Consider the following 22,922-nt stretch of genomic DNA (forward strand, 5'->3'; position numbering starts at 1 on the left):
CTACCCTCCCTCTCCCCCTCCCTCCCTCTCCCTCTCACTCCCTTTCTCCAGCTCTACGAGATTGACCGTATCCGACTGACCTACCAGCACATGAGGCACTTGGAGAGTGTGTACGGGAAAGATGCCCCTTACTACCAGCATACGCTGGGCATGGGGCCCGGTCCCAGCAAGCCCAAAGGCCCCTGCGACCCCAAGAAGGACCGGGGCTGCAAGCGGCCCTCGGTGGGGCCCACGCCCCGCCCCCCACGAGCCCACCAGGCCCAGCACCGGCCCCACGCCCCGATCTCTTGCAACCCGCAGGACCCCGCCTGCCTGCTCCAGTACGTCTACCGTTTCTTGGGGCCCGCCCAGGGTGGCCACCCTCCCCCCTCGCCCCACGAAGACCAGCAGGACCAGGAGGATGAGGAAGAGGAAGAGGAAGAGGAGGAGGATGACGAGGTGGACCCCTACGATCCACGTTACCACGGCTACTACGGGGACCCCCGCTCATACTATGGCCCAAACTATCCACATGGATCTCCTTCCAAACCAAAGCCAAATCCGTACAGCTCCCCAAATCCATACAACCCCAATCCTGATCCTTATAATTCCTATCCTTATAACCCCAACCCTAATCCTTACAATTCCCAAAATCCAAATCCATATGATTCCCCGAGACCCTACGATTCTTCCAATCCCTACGGATCGCCCAACAACTACCCCTACCGCAACCCTTACAATAGCCCTTACAGCGCTCCCTATGGATCCCCCTATGGGTCTCCCTACAAGCCCCCCTACGACGAGGATGAGGATGAGGATGACGAGTATTAGTTTGAGCGCACGGTGCCAGGCTACGAGACACAGGGGCATTTGGGGGGCAGAGACGGGAGCACCCTTCCCTGCAGCTCTCCACCTGAGAGCACCTTTACTATAATGGCCAGAGAGGGGGCCTCCTAATCCCGGTAAAAACCCACCGAACATAGAATTGTATCGGCACGGCAAAAGGCCCTTCGGCCCACAATGTCCGTGCCCAACATCCCCTCTCCCCGCCTCTTAACCCGCCTTCCATAAGCTCGGCTACTGTCCAACTCACCTCCACCCCACGGCGGACATTGGACTTTGTCCCTGGAACTGATGCGCTACAATGCTGAGAACTATATTCTGCACTCTGCATCTTCCCCTTTGCTCCGCCTATTGTACATGTGTTTGACGCGATTGTATATATGTATGGTATTATCCGATCCGTTTGGATAGCACGCAGATGGCTTATCGCTGTTCCTTGGTACACGTGGTAATATTAAACCTAGACTTAAGCGCGATGCCGAGTTAAACTAATCTCTGCCTGCACGTGATCCATATCCCGGCCTTTCCCTGCATATCCATTCAGACGTTAAGGGAATGGGCTCGGTGAAACATAGAAACATAGAAAATAGGTGCAGGAGTAGGCCATTCGGCCCTTCGAGCCTGCACCGCCATTCAAAATGATCATGGCTGATCATCCAACTCAGTATCCTGTACCTGCCTTCTCTCCATACCCCCTGATACCTTTAGCCACAAGTGCCACATCTAACTCCTTCTTAAATATAGCCAATGAACTGGCCTCAACTACCTTCTGTGGCAGGGAATTCCACAGATTCACCACTCTCTGTGTGAAAAATGTTTTTCTCATCTCAGTCCTAAAAGATTTCCCCCTTATCCTTAAACTGTGACCCCTTGTTCTGGACCTCCCCAACTTCGGGAACAATCTTCCTGCATCTAGCCTGTCCAACCCCTTTAGAATTTTGTAAGTTTCTATAAGATCTCCCTCAATCTTCTAAATTCTAGCGAGCACAAGCCGAGTCTATCCAGTCTTTCTTCATTTGAAAGTCCTGACATCCCAGGAATCAGTCTAGAAAACCTTCTCTGTACTCCCTCTATGGCAAGAATGTCTTTTCACAGATTAGGAGACCAAAACTGTACGCTATACTCCAGGTGTGGTCTCACCAAGACACTGGACAACTGCAGTAGAACCTCCCTGCATGAAAGATCAGCCATGATCCTGTGGGATAATCCAGCAGGAATAATGGGTTAAATGGCCTTAACCTGCCTCTGATGTTCTCTAGTTTAGAGGTACAGCGCGGAAACAGGCCCTTCGTCCCACCGAGTCCACGCCGACCAGCGATCCCCGCACACCAACACTACCCTGCACACACTAGGGACAGTTTCAACTTATACCAAGGCAACCTGTACACCTCTGGAGTGTGGGAGGAAACCAAAGCTCTCGAAGAAAACCCACGCAGGTCACGGGGAGATCGTACAATCTCTGTACAGACAGCATACCGGTCATCGGTATGGAACCCAGGTCTCAGGCGCTGCAAGCGTTGTAAGGCAGCAACTCTACCGCTGCGCCACCGTGCCGTCGCATATTGTTATATCTCATTAGAATTAGGCTCCAACACTTGCCCATCAGAGTCACAGAGCAGCCCAGCACGGAAAGAGGCCCTTCGGCCCACCTGGTCCGTGCTGCCCAAGTTGGCATTCATACCTTTTAGGAGCAGAATTAGGCCATTTGGCCCATCGAGTCCACTCCACGATCAATCATGGCTGATCTATCTTTTCCTCTCAACCCCCATTCTCCTGCCTTCTCCCCATAACAATAGACAATAGACAATAGGTGCAGGAGTAGGCCATTCGGCCCTTCTGATCATCCCCAATCAGTACCGTGTTCCTGCCTTCTCCCCATATCCCCTGACTCCACTATCTTTAAGAGCCCTATCGAGCTCTCTCTTGAAAGTATCCAGAGAACCGGTCTCCTCTGAGGCAGAGAATTCCACAGACTCACAACTCTCTGCGTGAAAAACTCTAACCCCTGACACCCGTACCAATCAAGAACCTGTCAATTTCCGCTTTAAAAATATCCATTGATTAACCTCCTGTGGCAAAGAATTCCACAGATTCACTACCCTCTGACTGAAGAAATTCCTCCTCATCTTTCTAAAGCCCATTTTTGGCCAGTCCCATTTGCCTACACTTGGCCCATAGCTCTCTAACCCCACCCTAACCATATATCTGTCCAAATATCTTCTAGAAGTTAAAAACATATTTGATATTTTATAATTTTGGTTTCATTGATTTTAAGTAACTGTTACTAGATTTTAGTTACTGGTTTAATTTTGTTATCAGTAAGCTGCCGTGCCAAAACAAAACGCTATGAAAACTGAGAAGATTTTGACTGAATTATCAATTCACATTATATTATATTAAATATGGGTGAAAAATCCAAATGTTTGACCAATTTTCTGCCTTGGATGTAAAAGATCACAAGTGATAGGAGCAGAATTAGGCCATTCGGCCCATCAAGTCTACTCCGCCATTCAATCATGGCTGATCTATCTCTCACACCTAACCCCATTCTCCTGCCTTCTCCCCATAACCCTTGACACCCAAACTAATCACACTGCACTCCCTCAATAGCAAGAATGTCCTTCCTCAAATTAGGAGACCAAAACTGCAACAATACTCCAGGTGCGGTCTCACCAGGGCCCTGAACAACAGCAGTAGGACCTCTTTGCTCCTAAACTCAAATCCTTTCGCAATTAAGGTCAACATGCCATTAGTTGACTTCACTGCCTGCTGTACCTGCATGCTTACTGATGTACAAGGACACCCAGGTCTCGTTGCACCTCCTCTTTTCCTACCGTGACACCATTCAGATAATAATCTGCCTTCCTGTTCTTGCCACCAAAGTGGATAACCTCACATTTATCCACATTATACTACATCTGCCATGGACCTGCCCACTCAGTCACCCTGCAGCCTCATAGCATCCTCCTCGCAGCTTACTGCGCAACACAGCTTTGTGTCATCCGCAAACTTGGATTTAATTCTCTCATTTAAATCGTTAATATATATTGTAAATAACTGGGGTCCCAGCACTGAGTCTTGCAGCACCCCACTAGTCACTGCCTGCCAGTCATTGCTGTAGCCTTTCACTATACGGTATGTTTCAATGAGGTGTCCCCTCATCCTTCTGAACTCCAGCCAACAAGCATTCATCTTCTAATGCGGGGCAATAGACAATTTCTTTCTTCACTGCCTGCTGTACCTGCATGCTTATTCTCAGTGACTGATGTGCAAGGCAGACAGAAGCAGGGACAATCACCTTGACAGAGGATGTGGGAGGAAACCAGAGCACCTTGAGGAAATCCACGTGGACACAGGGAGATCATGCAAACTCCACATAGACAGCACCCCAATTTAGTTCAGCAGGACAGGCAGCATCTCTGGAGAGAAGGAATGGGTGACGTTTCGGGTCAAGACCCTTCCTCAGACGGTCATCATCCATTCCTTCTCACCAGAAATGCTGCCCGTCCCGTGGATTTGCTCCAGCATTTTGTGTCTATCTTCGGTTTAAACCAGCAGTTCCTTCCAACACACCCCAGTTTAGTTTCTTCGTTTAGAGATACAGCGTGGCCCACCGAATCCGCGCCGTCAAGCGATCCCCGCACGCTAACACCACCTTACACTGCACACTGGGGACAATTTTACATCCACTCCAAGCCTGCAAACCTGCACCTCTTTGGAGCGTGGGAGGAAACCGAAGATCTCGGAGAAAATCCATGCAGGTCATGGGGAGAACGTACAAACTCGGTACAGACAAGCACCAGTGGTCGGGATCGAACCCTGCTCTCTGGAGCAGTGAGGCAACAACTCTACCGCTGCGCCACTGTGGCGTACGGATGCGCTTTCTTTGATCTACCTGCAGGATGCGCTATTGGCTGAGTCACCTGTGGTCAATGGTCATATTATTGTTACGTGCACCAGGTTCAGTGAAATACATTTGTTGCTGACAGATCAGCAAGACTATGCTTGTGCATAAACACAATCACCCCCAGTCTGGCCTGTGTATACAGAACAGCACACACAGTCCATATATTAGAGGCTCCATTTTACGATATGGTACATAGTCAGTTTTTCAGAGCCCCGCGCGATGTTGGGACCATAGAAACATAGAAACATAGACATAGAAAATAGATGCAGGAGTAGGCCATTCGGCCCTTCAATATGATCATGGCTGATCATCCAACTCAGTATCCCATCCCTGCCTTCTCTCCATACCCCCTGATACCTTTAGCCACAAGGGCCACATCTAACTACCTTCTGTGGCAGAGAATTCCAGACATTCACCACTCTCTGTGTGAAAACTGTTTTTCTTATCTCAGTCCTAAAAGATTTCCCCCTTATCCTTAAACTGTGACCCCTTGTTCTGGACTTCCCCAACATCGGGAACAATCTTCCTGCATCTAGCTTGTCCAACCCCTTAAGAATTTTGTAAGTTTATATGAGATCCCCCCTCAATCTTCTAAATTCTAGCGAGTACAAGCCGAGTCTATCTAGTCTTTCTTCATACGATAGAACTTTCTTTACTCTAGGAGGGTAATTGATCTGCCAACAGTCATAGAGTGATACAGTGTGGAAACAGGCCCTTCAGCCCAACTTGCCCACACCGGCCAACATGCCCCAGCTAAACTAGTCCCACCTGCCTGCGTTTGGTCCATATCCCTCCAAACCTGTCCTATCCATGTACTATCCCAACTGTTTCTTAAACTTTGCGATAGTCCCAGCCTCAACTACCTCCTCTGGCAGCTCGTTCCATACACCCACCACCCTTTGTGTGAAAAAGTTACCCCTCTGATTCCTATTAAATCTTTCCCCTTCACCTTGAATACATGTCCTCTAGTCCTCGATTCCCCGACTCTGGGCAAGAGATTCTGTGCATCTACCCGATCTATTCCTCTCATGATCTTATGCACCTCCATAAGATCACCCCTCATCCTCCTGCACTCCAAGGAATAGAGTCGCAGCCTATTCAACCTCTCCCAATAGCTCACACCCTCTAGTCCTGGCGACATCCTTGTAAATCTTCTCTGTACCCTCTCAAGCTTGACAACATCTTTCCTATAACAGGGTGCTGAGAACTGAACACAATACTCTAAATGCAGCCTCACCAGCATCTTATACAACTGCAACCTGACCTCCCAACTTCTATACTCAGTACTCGGACTAATGAAGGGCGATGTGCCAAAAGCCTTGTCATAATACAAGAAACATGAATTTAAAGGGATGGGGGGGGGGGGGGGGGGGGGGGGGGGGGGGCAGGGGTGTCAGATTACCCCACTTCAGAAGGGGGGGGGGTGAGTTGTACAGTTTAATAGCCACAGGGGAAAAGGATCTCATGTGGCGTTCTGTGCTGCATCGTGGTTGCATCTTGATGGAACCAGTCTGTTGCTGAAGGTTTCAGGAAGGAACTGCAGACGCTGGTTTAAACCGAAGATAGACATGAAAAGCTAGAGTAACTCAGCGGGACAGGCAGCATCTCCGGAGAGAAGGAATGAGTGACGTTTCAGGTCGAGACCCTTCTTCAGATTGAGAGTCAGGGGAAGGGGCGACACAGAGATAAGGAAGAGTAAGGTGTGAAAACGAGACATCGAAAGAGATGAAGCTCAAGGATAATGTAGAATAGATCGTTGTCAGCTTGGGGAAGGTGAGAACAAACCAAACAGATAAAAATTCAATCAGGGGGAGTGTCAGACTGGTCGGGGAACTGGGAAGGGGGAGGGATGGAGAGAGAGATATAGGTTACTTGAAGTTAGTGAAGTCAATATTCATACCAAAGAATATCGACTGTCCCTTTTAGTTTAGTTTAGAGATACGTGGGAATAAACAGGCACTTCTGCCCACCGAGTCAGCACCAACCAGCGATCCCGGCACCATAATACTACCCAACGCACACTAGGGACAATTTACACATTCACCAGGCCAATTAACCTGCAAACCTGCACGTCTTCGGAGTGTGGGAGGAAACTGAAGATATTGGAGAAAACCCACGCAGTCACGGGGAGAATGTACAGACTCCGTGCAGACAGCTCCCGTAGTCGGGATCGAACCTGGGTCACCGGCGCTGCACGCACTGTAAGACAGCAACTCTACCGCTGCGCCACCGTATTACATTGTATCTCCGTTTGCTTCGTTGTCACCTTCTCCCAGCTAACAATGATCTATTCTACATTTTCCTTGAACCCGCGTCTCCGTTGATGTCTCGATTTCGCACCTTACACTTCCTTATCTCTGTGTCACCCTCCCCCCTGACTGAAGAAGGGTCACGACCCGAAACGTCACCCATTCCTTTTCTCCGGAAATTCTGCCAGTCCCCGCTGAGTTACTCCTGCTATTGGTGTCTATCTTCTGTTTCTGAAAGTGCTCCTCAGGTTGACCAGTGCAGTTCCAGCTGCAGCCGGCCACAAGGGCCCCGTTGCGGCCGTCTCCTCCATTTTGGACCATTGTCCCTCTCCACGCCCGGCCCTCTTCAGCCCTCCCTCGTTCCACAGGTGAGGGGCGCCTCCTGCAGCCATCCTTGAAGGTGCGGAAGGTAAGACCCTCGCCACAGTCGAGCCCCAGGCTGCTGCAAGGCCTCTAGAGGCCCTCTCCACGGTTGAGGCCCAGGCTGCTGCAAGGCCTTTAGAGGCCCTATCCACAGTTGAGGCCCAGGCTGCTGCAAGGCCTCTAGAGGCCCTCTCCACGGTTGAGGCCCAGGCTGCTGCAAGGCCTTTAGAGGCCCTATCCACAGTTGAGGCCCAGGCTGCTGCAAGGCCTCTAGAGGCCCTATCCACAGTTGAGGTCCAGGCTGCTGCAAGGCCTCTAGAGGCCCTCTCCACGGTTGAGGCCCAGGCTGCTGCAAGGCCTTTAGAGGCCCTATCCACAGTTGAGGCCCAGGCTGCTGCAAGGCCTCTAGAGGCCCTATCCACGGTTGAGGCCCAGGCTGCTGCAAGGCCTTTAGAGGCCCTATCCACTGATGAGGCCCAGGCTGCTGCAAGGACTCTTGAGGCCTGCCCAGTGTCGAGGCCCAGGCTGCTGCAAGGCCTGCCCAGAGTCGAGGCAAAGGGTTCTGCAGCGGCCTGCCCGGAGTCGAGGCCCAACCCATAGTCGAGGCCCAGGCTGCTTGCCAGACCTCCAGAGGCCCTCTCCAGTCGAGCCCCAGCCCCATTTCCCACTGCCATTCTGCTTACTGGCCGTCAGTCTGTGTCCCTCTCCTCTCCGAGGCTGCGAGGGGAGGCCGGGTTCGGCAACATTTCTATCCATTCCTCCTTCTCGTCATCCCTCTACACCTGTCCAATCCATGTACCTGTCTAATTGTTTCCTAATCTTTGTCATATTCATAGTCCCAGCCTCAACTACCTTCGCTGGCAGCTTGTTCCATACACCCACCATCCTTTGTGTGAAAAAAATTACCCCTTAGGTTCCTATTAAATCTTTTCCCCTTCATCTTAGACCTATGTCCTCTAGTCCTCGATTCCCCTACTCTGGGCAAGAGATTCTGTGTCTACCCGATCTATTCCTCTCATCATTTTATACATCTCTATAAGATCACCCCTCATTCTCCTGCGCTCTAAGGAATAGAGTCCCAGCCTGCTCAACCTCTCCCTGTAGCTCAGACCCTCGGGTCCTGGCAACATCCTCGTAAATCTCTGAACCTTTCTAGCTTGATAACAGCTTTCCTATAACATGGTGCCCTGAACTGAACATAATACTCTAAATGTGAATTCAATGTTTCAACATGACAAGTGGGGATTGTCTGTCTGAATGTGTGTGTGTGTCTTGCTTTTAGTGGGCGTCGCGACTCACGTCGCAGCGGCCTCTGCAGTCCGTCTGTCTTTTTATTATTTTTGTCTCGTTTGAATGTAGTTTTTATTTTTTTTTAAACTGGGTATGTGTGTGGGGAAACTTTTAAAATCTTTCCCCTGCACGGAGAACCCGACCTTTTCTCTGTCGGGTCTCCGTTGTCGTTGGGGCCTAGCACCGTCGAGCGGCCTCCAACCGGAACGACCTGGGGCTCCAGTCGCGGAGGTGCGGACTTACCCACCATCGCGGAGCTGGCCGTGTTCGGAGCGGGAGGAGCGGTGGTGGGGAGCTGCTGCGGCCCGACCCAGGAGATTCGGGGGCTCCAGCCGCCGGCCCGGTGGACGGTGACACCGGGAGCCCGCGGGTCCCTGCTGGGAGACCGCTTTTCGGGGATTTCGCAACAGCGACTTCTCCCACCTGAGTTGCAGGGTTGAGGATGACCTGGAGCGGGGCCTTACATCGTCCGGCGCGACTTTAAATGGCCGCAGGACTTGTTAGCGCACGCCGGGGGCTCCAACACCAACATGCCGGGGGCTCCAACACACCGGGGGCTCCAACACCAAGATGTGTTTGTGCGTGTGTCTTTATGTGTGTGGGCCTATGTGTGTATATGCCCTGGTGTGTATGTGCCTTTGTGTGTGTGTGTGCGTCTTTATGTGTGTGTGTGTGTGTGTGTGTCTTTGTGTGTATGTCTTTGGTGTCTGTATGTCTGGTGCCATCGAAACAACCTGGAGCTCAATGATCTTAAGACAGTGGAATTGATTGTAGACTTTAGGAGAGCTCCCCCTCCCCTCGCCCCACTCACCATCAACAACACCACAGTCACATCTGTGGAGTCTTTTAAATTCCTGGGAACCATCATCTCCAAGGAACCTTAAATGGGGGGCTACCATCGACTCCACAAGGCACAACAGAGGATGTACTTCCTACGGCAGCTGAGGAAGCACAATCTGCCACTGGCAATGATGGTCCAATTCTACACGGCCATCGTAGAGTCTGTTCTCACCTTCTCCATCATGGTCTGGTTTGGCTCAGCCACCAAGCACGACACCTGGAGGCTGCAGCGAATCGTCCGATCAGCTGAGAAGGTTATTGGCTGCGACCTTCCCTCCATTGACGAACTGTACACTACAAGGGCCAGGAAGCGAGCGGAAGATCATCTCTGACCCCTCTCACCCTGGCCACAAACTATTTGAATCACTTCCCTCTGGAAGGCGACTCCAGACTGTCAAAGCTGCCACAGCCAGACATAAAATCAGCTATTTCCCCCATGAGCAGTAGCTCTACTCAACAGCCAAAAATCTGTAGCCTCCTTTTGCTCTGGTATTTTGTGCACATGTTTAATCAATAATATTTTATTATTAATGTTTAATGTGTCGTTCCTAACTGTTACTGTATGTCATGTTGTCACTTGCGGGCGGAGCACCAAGGCAAATTCCTTGTATGTCAAAACTTGGCCAATAAACTTATTCATTCATTCATTGTGTGTATGTCTTTATATATGTTTGTATCTTTGTGTGTGTTTATGTGGCTTTGTGTGTGTGTGTCTTTATGTGTGTATGTGTTTTTGTGTGTATATGTGTGTGTGTTTATGTGTGTATGTGGTTTTGTGTGTGTTTATGTATGTGTTTTTGTGTGTTTATGTGTGTATGTGGCTTTGTGTGTGTGTGTGTGTGTTTATGTGGATTTGTGTGTGTGTGTTTGTGGCTTTGTGCGTGTATGTGGCTTGTGTGTGTGTGTGTATGTGGCTTTGTGTGTGTGTATGTGGATTGTGTGTGTGTGTGTGTGTTTGTGTGTATGTGACTTGTGTGTGTGTGTGTGTCTTTGTGTGTATGTGTTTTTGTGTGTGTGTGTGTTTATGTGTGTGTGTGTGTATGTGGCTTTGTGTGTGTGTGTGTGTGTGTGTGTGTTTATGTGTGTATGTGGATTTGTGTGTGTGTGTTTGTGTGTGTATGTGGCTTTGTGTGTGTGTGTGTTTGTGGCTTTGTGTGTGTGTGTGTGTAATGTGACGGTGTGTGTGTGTGTGTATGTGTTTTTGTGTGCGTGTGTGTGTTTGTGGCTTTGTGTGTGTGTGTGTTTATGTGTGTATGTGTTTTTGTGTGCGTGTGTGTGTTTATGTGTGTATGTGTTTTTTATGTGCGTGTGTTTTGTGGCTTTGTGTGTGTGGTGTGTTTATCTGTGTATGTGTTTTGTGTGCGTGTGTGTGTGTGTTTGTGGCTTTGTGTGTGTGTGTGTTTATGTGTGTATGTGTTTTTGTGTGCGTGTGTCTGTTTCTTTGTGTCTGTGCATGTGGGTGTATGCATGTCTGTGTGTCTGTCTGTGTATGTGTGTCCAGTGACAGGATCTGGCGGTGTGTGCGTGTGTGTGCGTGTATGTGCAGAGAGGATGCAACGGTGGAGCTGCAGTCAGGGAATGTGACGCTTTCACTGCAACTTGTATCAACTTTATTACTCCTGCATGTGGGCCAGGCGTGTAACACGGAACTCCACGCCTGCTCTACGGGTACAAGGCAGGACACACACACACACACACACACAGAACATACATGTGCATGTGCATATTCACACACACACACACACTCACAGTCAGATGTAACCAGTCATTCAAAACAATCATACAGACACAAAACGACTGACACGCACACACTCAGCCAGATCCTGTAACTGGACACACTTACACAGACAGACACACACACAAACATGCTAACACACACACACACACAGAGACAAGACTTGCATACACACTCAGACAAAGACACAAAGTCACAGACGCGCGCACACACACACACATACCCTGTCAATGAACATATACACACACAGACAAGACATATACAGACACAGATAGACACACACAGTCAGATATATCCTGCAACTTGACACACACACACACTCAGATGCAGGCACAACGACACATAGACACACGCGCACACACACACAGACACGGCCAGATGTAACCTGTTACAAACAAGGAGTCAGCAGAGCCAGAGGGCAACAGCGGGCAAACAACGTGCGAGGCTGGAGCGGCACGGGGGCATCAGCCTCTCTCCAAAGAGCACTCGGGCAGCGGGGAGGGGGTAGGTATGAGGGGAGAGGGAGGGGAGTAGTTTGAGGGGAGGGAGGGGAGTGGTTTGATGGGAGAGGGTAGCAGTGGAGCTGGGAGGGGACGGGGGTGTCTCAGACTTCAGGCGGCTGACATGCCCACCCAACAGAGGCCCGATGGGGAGGGAAACGGAGATGGGGACGGGGAGACAGGGGAGGGATACAGAACAGTCTCAGTGACTCAGAAGAAGAGGCCCCGCATACGACGGCCAATGCCCTGGCGATCGTACAGGATGTTGAACTTGTTGACAAACTGGTTCATGGTGTTGCAGGTCTTGGTGATGGTGCCCAGATACGCCATCAAGCCCACGTCGTTACATTGCTGTGGAAGAGAGGGGGAGATATTGAACATTACAGCATAGGAACAAGGCGGCACGGTGGCGCAGCGGTAGAGTTGCTGCCTCACGGCGCTAAAGACCAGGCTTCCATCCTGACTACGGGTGCTGTCTGTACGGAGTTTGTACATTCTCTGTGTGACATGCGTGGGGTTTCCCCAAGATCATCGGTTTCTTCCAAAGACAGGTTTGTAGGTTAATTGGCTTGGTATATATGTAAATTGTCCCTGGTGTGTGTGTGTGTAGGGGTAGTGTCAATGTGCGGTCGGTGCGGACTCAGAGGGCCAAAAGGCCTGTTTCCGCACTGTATCTCTCAACTAAACTAAACAAAACAGGCCCTTTGGACCACAAGACTCGTGCCAAACTCGATGTCAAGTTAAACAAATGCCCTTTCACTGCATGTGTTCCTTTGAAAGTGGCATAACAGGTAGACATGGTGGTCAAATGTTGGTGAGGCTGCATTAGGGTATTGTGTTCAGTTCTGGGCACCTCAGGCAACTTAACCATCCTACCAACAACTAGAGAGCAGTTCTGAACTACCATCTACCTCATTGGTGACCCTGGGACTATCTTTGATCGGACTTAACTGGCTTTATCTTGCACTTTATTCACGTTATTCCCTTTATCCTGTATCTGTGCACATTGGACGGCTCGATTGTAATCATGTATTGTCTTTCCGCTGACTGGTTGGCACGCAACAAAAGCTTTTCACTGTGTCTCGGTGCACGTGACAATAAACTCAACTCAAACTCATATTGTGGGATGCGTTTGGACAGGCATTACGGTTAGCATGGCCACGGTGGGCCGAAGGGCCTGTTCCTGTGCTGCTGCATGTCCATTGAGTGTTGGTTAGTTTAGTTTATTGTCACGTGCACCGAGGTACAGTAAAAAGCTTTTGTTGCGTGCTAACCAGTTAGCGGAAAGACAATACATGATTACAGTCTGAAGAAGGGTTTTGGCCCGAAACATTGCCTATTTCCTTCGCTCCATAGATGCTCCCTCACCCGCTGAGTTTATCCAGCAATTTTGTCTACCTTCGATTTTCCAGCATCTGCAGATCCTTCTTGAACACTAGTGTAGCTGGGACATGTTGGCCGGTGTGGGCAAGTTGGGCCGAAGTGCCTCCCGCGGTGCCCATCAATCCTAGAAATCCCCCTTGGTGCCCGTGGGCAGTGCATAGTCCCTCTCTAGTTCTTCAATGTACTCCGGTACACGTGACAATAACCTAAACTAAAAAGTTCGGCATGTCCCCAGCAACGCTCAGCAACTTTGTACAGATGCGCCGTGGAAACATTTTATCGGGATGCATCACAGCTTGGGTACGGCAGCATCTATGGAGCGAAGGAAATAGGCAACGTTTCGGGCCGAAACCCTTCTTCAGTCTGAAGAAGGGTTTCGGCCCGAAACGTTGCCTATTTCCTTCGCTCCATAGATGCTGCCGTACCCGCTGAGTTTATCCGGCAATTATGTCTACCAGTTACACTAGTCTCACCTGCCTGCGTTTGGCCCATATCCCTCCAAACCTGTCCTATCCATGTACCTGTCTAACTGTTTCTTAAATGTTGGGATAGCCCTAGCCTCAACTACCTCCTCTGGCACCTCGTTCATTGCACCCACCACCCTCTGTGTGAAAAGGTTACCCCTCAGTTTCTCATTAAATCTTTTCCCCTTCACCTTGAACCTTTGTCCTCTGGTCCTCGATTTCCCAACTCTGGGTACGAGATTCCGTGCATCTATCTGATTTATTCCTCTCAAGGATTGTAATATAGTTGTTGATGAGTGTAAAATGTTGGGAATATTTGTTTAGATATTGGGTAATTTTGTATTATGGTGGTGGGTTTGTTTGGTATTGTTTTGTATTCTATATATTATAACAATAATCGATTAAATTTAGCTTTAGTTTACTTTAAAGACACAGCGCGCAAAAAACAGGCCCTTCGGCCCACTGAGTCTGCACCGACCAGCGATCCCCACACACTAACACCATCCTACACACATTTGGGGCAATTTACACATACACAAAGCCAATTAACCTACAAATCTGTACGTCTTTGTAGTGTGGGAGGAGACCGAAGATCTGGGAGAAAACCCACACAGGTCACAGGGAGAACGTACAAACTCCGTACAGACAGCAACCGTATTCGGGATTGAACCCTAGTCTCTGGCGCTGCAAGCGCTGTAAAGGGCCTGTCCCACGAGCATGCGACCTGCATGCGGCAAGCGCGACCAAACCGGAAGCGGGGACCGCGCGGAGGTCGAGTGAGTGATGTGAAGTTCGAGCGAAGTCCGTGGGAAGTTCGTGCGTGACATACGGCGTCCAGACGCTGCTTATGGCGTCGAGGCGGTGCATACGCTGTCGAGGCGGCTGCGGGCCTGCAGGCCGTTGCTGCGCGGAGTTTTTGAACATGGCCAGTTTTTCGGAGCCCTGCGCAATGTCGGGACCAGCTCCGCACAACTACATACGGCTCCGGCGATCGAAGAGGGACGGGCCCCCCCGAGGCCGTACGGCTCAAGCGACCACGTTAGGTCGCGCTTGCCGCATGGAGTTGCTTGCTCGTGGGACAGGCCCTTAATATAGCAACTCTACCGCAGCGCCACCGTGCTGGCCAGATTTTATTTTAAAATTAATTTTTGTTAAATAATATATATTTTCAAAACGGCGTAAAGTTATTCATGCAGCGAGCTGAGACTCACATCGTAGAAGTCCGTCTTGAACTTGTCGGTGCTGAGCACGGGCAGGCGGTGGCACAAGGCATAGGCCTCTCGCAGGATCTCGTGGTTGAACGGCACTTCACCTGTCGGAGACAGCGAAAGGGGACATGGTTCCACAGGGAGCGACACACAGAAACATCAAACACAGCCAGCCAGCACCGCCATTCAATATCATCGTGGCTGATCATCCAAAATCCGTACTCCCGTTCCTGTTTTCTCCCCATAATCCCTTCATTCTATTCGCCCTAATGCCCCTGTCCCACTTAGGAAACCTGAACAGAAACCTTTGGAGACTTTGCGCCCCGCTCAAGGTTTCCGTGCGGTTCCCGGAGGTTGCAGGTGGTGCAGGTAGTGGAAGCAGCTAGGGAGACTGACAAAAACCTCCGGGAACCGCACGGAAACCTTGGGTGGGGCACAAAGTCTCCAGGGGTTTCCGTTAAGGTTTCCTGTGGGACAGGGGCTCAAGAGTCTGAAGAAGGGGCTCGACAAAGAAAGACACGAAACGCTGGAGTAACTCAGCGGGACAGGCAGCATCTCTGGAGTGAAGGAATGGGTGACGTTTCGGGTCGAGGGCCTTCTTCAGAAGAAGACATTTCTCTACCCGAAACGTCACGCATTCCTTCTCTCCAGAGATGCCGCCTGTCCCGCTGAGTTACTCTAGCTTTTTGAGTGTCTGAAGAAGGATGGCCCAGAGAAAACCCACGCACAAACTCCGTACGGACAGCACCTTTAGTCAGGATCGAACCCGGGTCTCTGGCGCTGTAAAGCACCAACTGCTGAGAGTTGCTGGGGACATGCCGCACTTTTTAGTTTAGGTGTATCGAGGTACAGTGAAAAGCTTTTGTTGCGTGCTAACCAGTCAGCAGAAAGGGTGATGGGGAGAAGGCAGGAGAATGGGGTTGAAAGGTAGATCAGCCATGATTGAATGGCGTAGTAGACTCGATGGGCCGAATGGCAAATGGATGCAAACTCCACGGAGACAGTACCCGAAGTTAGGATGGAGAACCGCGTTTCTGGAGGTACGAGACGGAGGGTGTACCGGCCACCCCACAGTGCCCCCCCATCAGCCTTTTGTCCGCAGTGAGAGCAGGGTGGGTGAGTGGGTGGTGGATCGCCTACCTGATTCCACGGCCTTTACGTACTCCAGGATCACCCGCACCCGACTGTGCAGCATTTTGATGGCGCTGTGCTGGGCGATGAGGTGTTCGGCCACTGTGAGGGGGGGGCAGAAAGGAGAGAATTCTCAGCGTCAGGAGGTGGGGGCGGTGAGTCGCAGGCGTATCCGTGGCACCGGTACGCTGGTGGGAGGCTGCGGGCCCTGAGGGTCGACGTTGCTGGAGAGGACCCGGCAGCGGTCGAGATCGAAGTCGGGCCCGGTTGTTCGAGGTCGAGGTAAACATTTATAAAAATGTAACCGCATTCGGCCCACAGCCGTCACCTGTCCGTGTAGCCACACATCATCCAGGCCGGGGTGGTCGGGCAGTCCAGGACGAGGCTACGGGCTGGTGGTCGGATGCACCGCTGAGAACAAAGGAGGACCCGGAGTACAGGGGTCCACCGAGAACACGGAGGGACCCGGCGTGGGGGGCTGGGGGGTGGTTATCGAGAACAAACGGGGACTACTAGCGACTTAATGGAATACTTTCTAACTTTGTTGGTGCCCTGTAGGTGGCGACTCTTCGCATACCTTGTGTACTGGCCCTATCTACTATTCTTACCCTGCATTCGTTATTGCTATGGAAACATAGAAACATAGACAATAGATGCAGGAGTAGGCCATTCGGCCCTTCGAGCCTGCACCGCCATTCAATATGATCATGGCTGATCATCCGACTCAGTATCCTGTACCTGCCTTCTCTCCATACCCCCTGATACCTTTAGCTACAAGGGCCACATCTAACTCCCTCTTAAATATAGCCAATGAACTGGCCTCAACTACATTCTGTGGCAGAGAATTCCAGAGATTCACCACTCTCTGTGTGAAAAATGTTTTTCTCATCTCGGTCCTAAAAGATTTCTCCCTTATCCTTAAACTGTGACCCCTTGTTCTGGACTTCCCCAACATCGGGAACAATATTCCTGCTTCTAGCCTGTCCAACCCCTTAAGAATTTTGTAAGTTTCTATAAGATCCCCTCTCAATCTTCTAAATTCTAGCGAGTACAAGCCGAGTCTATCCAGTCTTTCTTCATATGAAAGTCCTGACATCCCAGGAATCAGTCTGGTGAACCTTCTCTGTATTCCCTCAACGGCAAGAATGTCTTTCCTTAGAATGTACAAGAATGTACCTGTGTCCAATAGTGTTTGTGTGTGCTGAGATTTTACTGAATTGTATGAAAGCTAAACACTTCACTGTATCTAGGGTGATGGAGTCAAGATCCACTTGATAGAGCAGACGTAGAAAGGATGTTTCCACTGGTGGGAGAGTCTAGGACCAGATGTCAAAGCCACGAAAATACAGGGCGCTCTTTTAGAAAGGAGGTGAGGAGGAACTTCTTTAGTCAGAGGGCAGTTAATCTGTGGAACTCATTGCCACAGAGGGCTGCGGAAGCCAAGTCAGTGGATATTTTTAAGGCAGAGATAATAGACAAATTCTTGATTAGAACGGGTGTCAAGGGCTATATGGCGAAGGCGGGAAAATGGGGTTGAAAGGTAGATCAACCATGATCGAATGGCGCAGATTCAATGGGCCAAATGGCCTAATTCTACTTTGATAATGTGAACTATGTGGTAATAAAGTAAAGCTAGATATTGTGGAGCAGATTCGATGGGCCAAATGGCCTAATTCTGCTCCGACGTCTTATAGCACTGACTATGGGGAGTGTTGAAGGAACCTACAAGCCTGTACGTCTTTGGAGTGGGACATGTTGGTGAGCATGAGCAGGCTGGGCCGAAGGGCCTGTTTCCACGCTGCTTGTCTCTATGACTCTAACTCCTGAGTCATAGAGACAAGCAGTGTGGAAACAGGCCCTTCGGCCCAGCCTGCTCATGCTCACCAACATGTCCCACTCCAAAGACGTACAGGCTTGTAGGTCCATTGGCTTTGGTAAAAATTGTAAATTATCCCTAGTGTGCTGTAGGGTAGTGTTCATGTGCAGGGATCGCTGGTCAGCGTGGACTCGGTGGCCCAAAAGGCCTGTTTCTGCACTATCTCTAAACTAAACTAAACACTACTCCCACCTGCCTGTATTTGGCTCATATACCACAAAACCTATATTATCCCTATACCTGTCTAAAAGTGTAGGAAGGAACTACAGATGCTGGTTTAAACCGAAGGTGGACACAAAATGCTGGAGAAACTCAGCGGGACAGGCAGCATTTCTGGAGAGAAGGAATGGGTGATGTTTTGGGTAAAGGTGGATAAAGATTTGAAGAAGGGTCCAGCCTATCTACATGTGATGCCACTTTCAGGGAACTATGTTCCTGTACTCCTAGATCCCTCTGCTCTACAACTCTCCTCTGAGACCTCCTGCCCAACCGATCAAGATCCTGCTGCAATTTTTGACAACCATCGTCACTGTCTCAATACTTTTGTATCGAAAGGTTAGCCAGTGGTCGGGCAGGTGAGCTGAGGAATAGTTGATCGAACTTCATGCAGAGGAAGTTTGAGGTGTTGCATTTTGAAAATACTAACATGGGCAGGATCGACACAATGAATGACAATAGACAATAGGTGCAGGAGGAGGCCATTCGGCCCTTCAAGCCAGCACCGCCATTCACTGTGATTATGGCTGATCATCCACAATCAGTACCCCGTTCCTGCCTTCTCGCCATATCCCCTGACTCTGCTATCTTTAAGAGCCCTATCCAACTCTCTCTTGAAAGCATCCAGAGAATTGGCCTCCACTGCCTTTTGAGGCAGAGAATTCCACAGATTCACAACCCTCTGTGTGAAAAAGTTTTTCCTCATCTCTGTTGTAAGTGGCTTATCCTTTACTCTTAAACTGTGGCCCCTGGTTCCGGACTCCCCCAACGTCGGGAACCATGGTAGGGCTCTGGGGAGTATTGTGAAGCAGAGGGATCGGGGAGTGCAGGTACATAGTCCCATGAAAGTGGGGTCACAGGTAGACAAGGTGGTCAACAAGGCTTTCGGCACATTGGCCTTCATCGGTCAGAGTATTGAGTAGGGATGCCCGTCCTCGCCCCATCCACTGACCCCCTCCCCCCCCCCCCCACCTCCCCGTGCCACTCCTCGCCGAGCAGCCCTTACCTGTGGAGTTCTCGCCCGTGCCAGTGGCCGTCATGCGGGCCACGTGGTCGACCCCGATGCGCTCGGCCTCCTCGGTGGCCAGCGTGTAGGTCAGCTCGGCAAACAGCACGGTGGCCTGGACACAGGGCAGAAACAGATCTGAGTGCACGGCTCATTCACCATCAGGAAATGTTCTAAGAAGCTAGTTAGAGTCATAGAGTGATACAGCGTGGAAACAGGCCCTTCGGCCCAACCTGCCCGCCATGTCCCAGCTTCACTGCCTGCGTTTGTTCCAGATCACTCCAAACCTAGTTATGTTTAGCTTGAGATGTTTTGTTTAGTTTAGTTTTAGAGATACAGCGCGGAAACTGACTATTTCGGCCCACTGAGTCCACACCAACCAACGATCCCCGCACACTAACACCGTCCCACACACACACGGGACAATTTACTTTTACACCGAGCCAATTAACCTACAAACCTGCATGTCTTTAGAGTGTGGGAGGAAACCGAAGATCTCAGAGAAAACCCAACGCAGGTAACGGGGAGAACGTGCAAACTCCGTCCAGACAGCACCCTTGGTCGGGATCGAACCTGGGTCTCTGGCGCTGTAAGGCAGCAGCTTTACCGCTACGCCACTGTGCCACCGTTATGGAAGGCATTAAATCCAGTCTACCCAGTGATAAACCCACTTGACCCACTGCAGTTCGCCTACCGCCACAACAGGGCCACAGACGATGCTATCGCCCTGGCCCTGCACTCATCCCTCAAACACCTGGATAAGAGAGACACCTACGTCAGACTACAGCTCAGCTCTGTCTATAACCAAAGATCCTATAGCGAGCAAGATAGTCCACTCAACGAAAAAGACGTAGTAGGGTCATGGGTAAGCTTCGGCACCATTTCCGTAACCGGCTTCCGTCTCCGCACTCGTATCCAAAGATCCGAGTCTGGCCCGGATCAGCACGGCTGGGACACCAGGGTGAAGTTGCGGGGAGGTTTAGAATGTTTTTTTATTTAATGTCGCCCCTTGTCTAGTCCGAAATAAAGTTTATCATTAGATATAAAAATCTGGAGAAATATATATGTGTGTGTTATATGATTATATACATCTATATCACATTCATATATGTGTGTATGTGTGTTCTTTCCTACACAATCTAATCAGTTGTATGGTCGCTGAATAAAACCATCCTTAAGTTATACATCATTTGTAAATCTTGCTCAAAACAAATTTTATTTTGTTAAATACTTCATTTAGATAACCCCACCATTACAGACAGATCTCATCCACTCTCTGGCTATTGGGAAGACCAGGCCCATTTTATTGTTGAGAAACAATTCCAAAGACACAAAAAAACATTAAGGAACATTGCAAGAATAGAGCAACTGCAATCTTCATATTGCTATTATTTTTCCAAATACTGCAGTTGTGAACAGTGTGATTAGATGAATTACAGAGTGCATGTGTATTACAAAAATCAACTCAAACACAGCACATGAGCCATTTAAAAACAAACGTTTAAAAAAAACATTAAAAAATGAAATTAACAGAATCATAATTTATAAACATATTAATCTTTAACAAAAAATAACAGAATTATGAATTAACAGAATTATGAATCTAACCCTATATCACACACATAAACTGTTCCCCTGCAATGCTGATTACACTGCGAGAGGGATAACCAAAGTCGGGTCGGGATTACTGAAATGGCCGAAGAAATGGCCCACGTTCCGCTCCGTTGCGTACTACACGTCAGCCCATTGGATTTAGCAGGAGTGGACTACCTTGCTCGCTATAGGATCTTTGCCTTTAACACCATCCAAAGTTATCACCAAACTCGCGGGACTTGGTATCAGTACTCATCTCTGCAACTGGATCCTCGACTTCCTGACCAACTGACCCCAATCAGTGGTGCCCCATAAGGACGTGTTCTCAGCCCCCTTCTTTACCCCATGTACACCCACGACTGTACAGCTATGTACAAATCTAATTCAATTTTCAGATTCGCAGACGACACCACCATTGTGGGCCGGATGTCAAATAATGATGAGACGGAGAACAGGAAGGAGATTGAGAACCTCATGTACTGGTGTCGAGACAACGACCTTTCTCTCAATGTCAGCAAGGCAAAGGAGATGGTGACCAACCTCAGGTCGTGAAGCGGTTCACACGCCCCAGTCTGCATTGATGGCGCCGAAGTAGAGATGATTGAAAACTTCAAATTCCTCGGAGTCAATATCACCAACAACTTCTCCTGGACCACCCATATTCAAGCAACGACCAAGAAAGCACACCAACGCCTCGACTTCCTCAGAAGGCTTAGGAAGTTTGGCATCTCTCCAACTTCTACAGATGCACCATGGAAAGCATTTAATCAGGACGCGTCACAGCTTGGCTTGCGAACAGCTCCATCCAAGACCGCAAGAAATTGCAGCGAATGGTGGCCGCAGCCCAGTCCGTCACACAAACCAACCTCCCATCAGTCTGAAGAAGGGTTTCGGCCCGAAACGTCGCCTATTTCCTTCGCTCCATAGACGCTGCTGCACCCGCTGAGTTTCTCCAGCAATTTTGTGTACCTCCCTTCTACTGACTCCATTTATACCTCGGCAAGGCCAGCAGCATAATCAAGGACGAATCGCACCCTGGCCACTCCCTCTTCTCGCCTCTCCCATCAGGCAAGAGGTACAGAAGTATAGAAATGCGCACCTCCAGATTCAGGGACAATTTCTTCCCAGCTTTTATCAGGCAACTAAGCGATCCTACCACAACCAGACAGCAGTGCTGAACTCCTATCTACCTCATCGGTGACCCTCGGACTATCCTTAATCGGACTTGACTGGCTTTATCTTGCACACAATGTTATTCCCTTATCATGTATCTGTACACTGTGAATGGCTCGATTGTAATCATGCATTGTCTTTCCGCTGACTGGTTAGCACGCAACAAATGCTTTTCTCTCCGAGCTTTCCCCTTATCTCCTTCCTGTCAATTTTGGGCACCATATCTGAGGAAGGATGTGCTGGCTCTGATCCCAGGAATGAGTAGGTTAACCTATGAGGAGCATTTCTCAGCACTGGGCCTGTACTCGCTGGGGCAGAAGAATGAGGGGGGGAACTCATTGAAACATACAGAATAGTGAAAGGCTTGGATAGTGGATGTGGAGAGGCTGTTTCCACAAGTGGGAGAGTCCAGCACCTCTAGTCATAGCCTCAGAATTAAAGGACATTCTTCTAGGAAGGAGGAATTTCTTTAGTCAGAGGGTAGTGAATCTGTGGAATGCTTTGCCACAGAAGGCTGTGGAGGCCAAGTCAGTGGATATTTTTAAGGCAGAGATAGATAGATTCTTGATTAGTATAGGTGTCAGAGGTTATGGGCGGAAAGCAGGAGAGGGGGGATAGGGGGGAGATCAACGAAGATTGAATGGCTATTGAATGGCGATTGATATTCCGAATGGCCTAATTCTACTCCAATCACTTATGACAAAGGCCAGAGATGGGAAGAAGATAAGAGGCCGTAAGATGAAGAGAGGAGGGAGGAGGCATGAAAAGTGAAGCCAGAGGAAGCGAAGCAGGTGGAAGGGGAAGGGGAGAGGTGGTGAGACAGTGGAAGAAGTGGGTGGCACGTTGGCGCAGCGGTAGAGTTGCTGCCTTATGGCTCCAGAGACTCGGGTTCAATCCTGGCTTCGGGTGCTTGTCTATACAGAGTTTGTATGTTCTCTCCGTGACCTGCGTGGATTTTCACCAAGATTTTCGGTTTCCTCCTACACTCCAGAGACGTGCAGGTTTGAAGGTTAATGGGCTTTGGCATAAATGTAAAATTGTCCCTAGTGTGTGTAGGATAGTGTTAGCGTGCAGGGGTCGCTGGTCGGCGCTGACTTGGTGGGCCGAAGAGCCTGTTTCCGCACTGTATCTCTAAACTAAACTAAATCCAGCGTAGGAAAGAACTG

General features: G+C 49.8%; 2 protein-coding genes across 2 annotated transcripts in view; one reads left to right on the forward strand and one right to left on the reverse strand.

Annotated features, from left to right (window-relative positions):
- Positions 1-21: 21 nt before the first annotated feature.
- On the forward strand, positions 22-1,298 carry LOC116969059 (proline-rich protein 2-like; the record flags this gene model as incomplete). The annotated part of the gene is made up of 1 exon (XM_033016019.1): positions 22-1,298. A coding segment is annotated over one exon (789 nt), but the record flags the coding sequence as incomplete, so codon positions are not given.
- A 10,263-nt stretch (positions 1,299-11,561) lies between these two features.
- Positions 11,562-22,922, reverse strand: part of cops6 (COP9 signalosome subunit 6) — a 43,149-nt gene continuing 31,788 nt past the window's right edge. Inside the window, exons 7-10 of the mRNA XM_033016018.1 lie at positions 18,991-19,105; positions 15,902-15,994; positions 14,765-14,865; positions 11,562-12,057 (exon numbers count right to left, since the gene is read on the reverse strand). Coding sequence (XP_032871909.1) covers positions 11,917-12,057; positions 14,765-14,865; positions 15,902-15,994; positions 18,991-19,105 — 450 coding nt within the window. The 3' untranslated portion in view covers positions 11,562-11,916. The remainder of the gene's footprint in view (positions 12,058-14,764; positions 14,866-15,901; positions 15,995-18,990; positions 19,106-22,922) is intronic.

This window comes from Amblyraja radiata, assembly GCF_010909765.2.
Source record: "Amblyraja radiata isolate CabotCenter1 chromosome 43 unlocalized genomic scaffold, sAmbRad1.1.pri SUPER_43_unloc_1, whole genome shotgun sequence".
Taxonomy (NCBI): Eukaryota; Metazoa; Chordata; class Chondrichthyes; order Rajiformes; family Rajidae; genus Amblyraja; species Amblyraja radiata.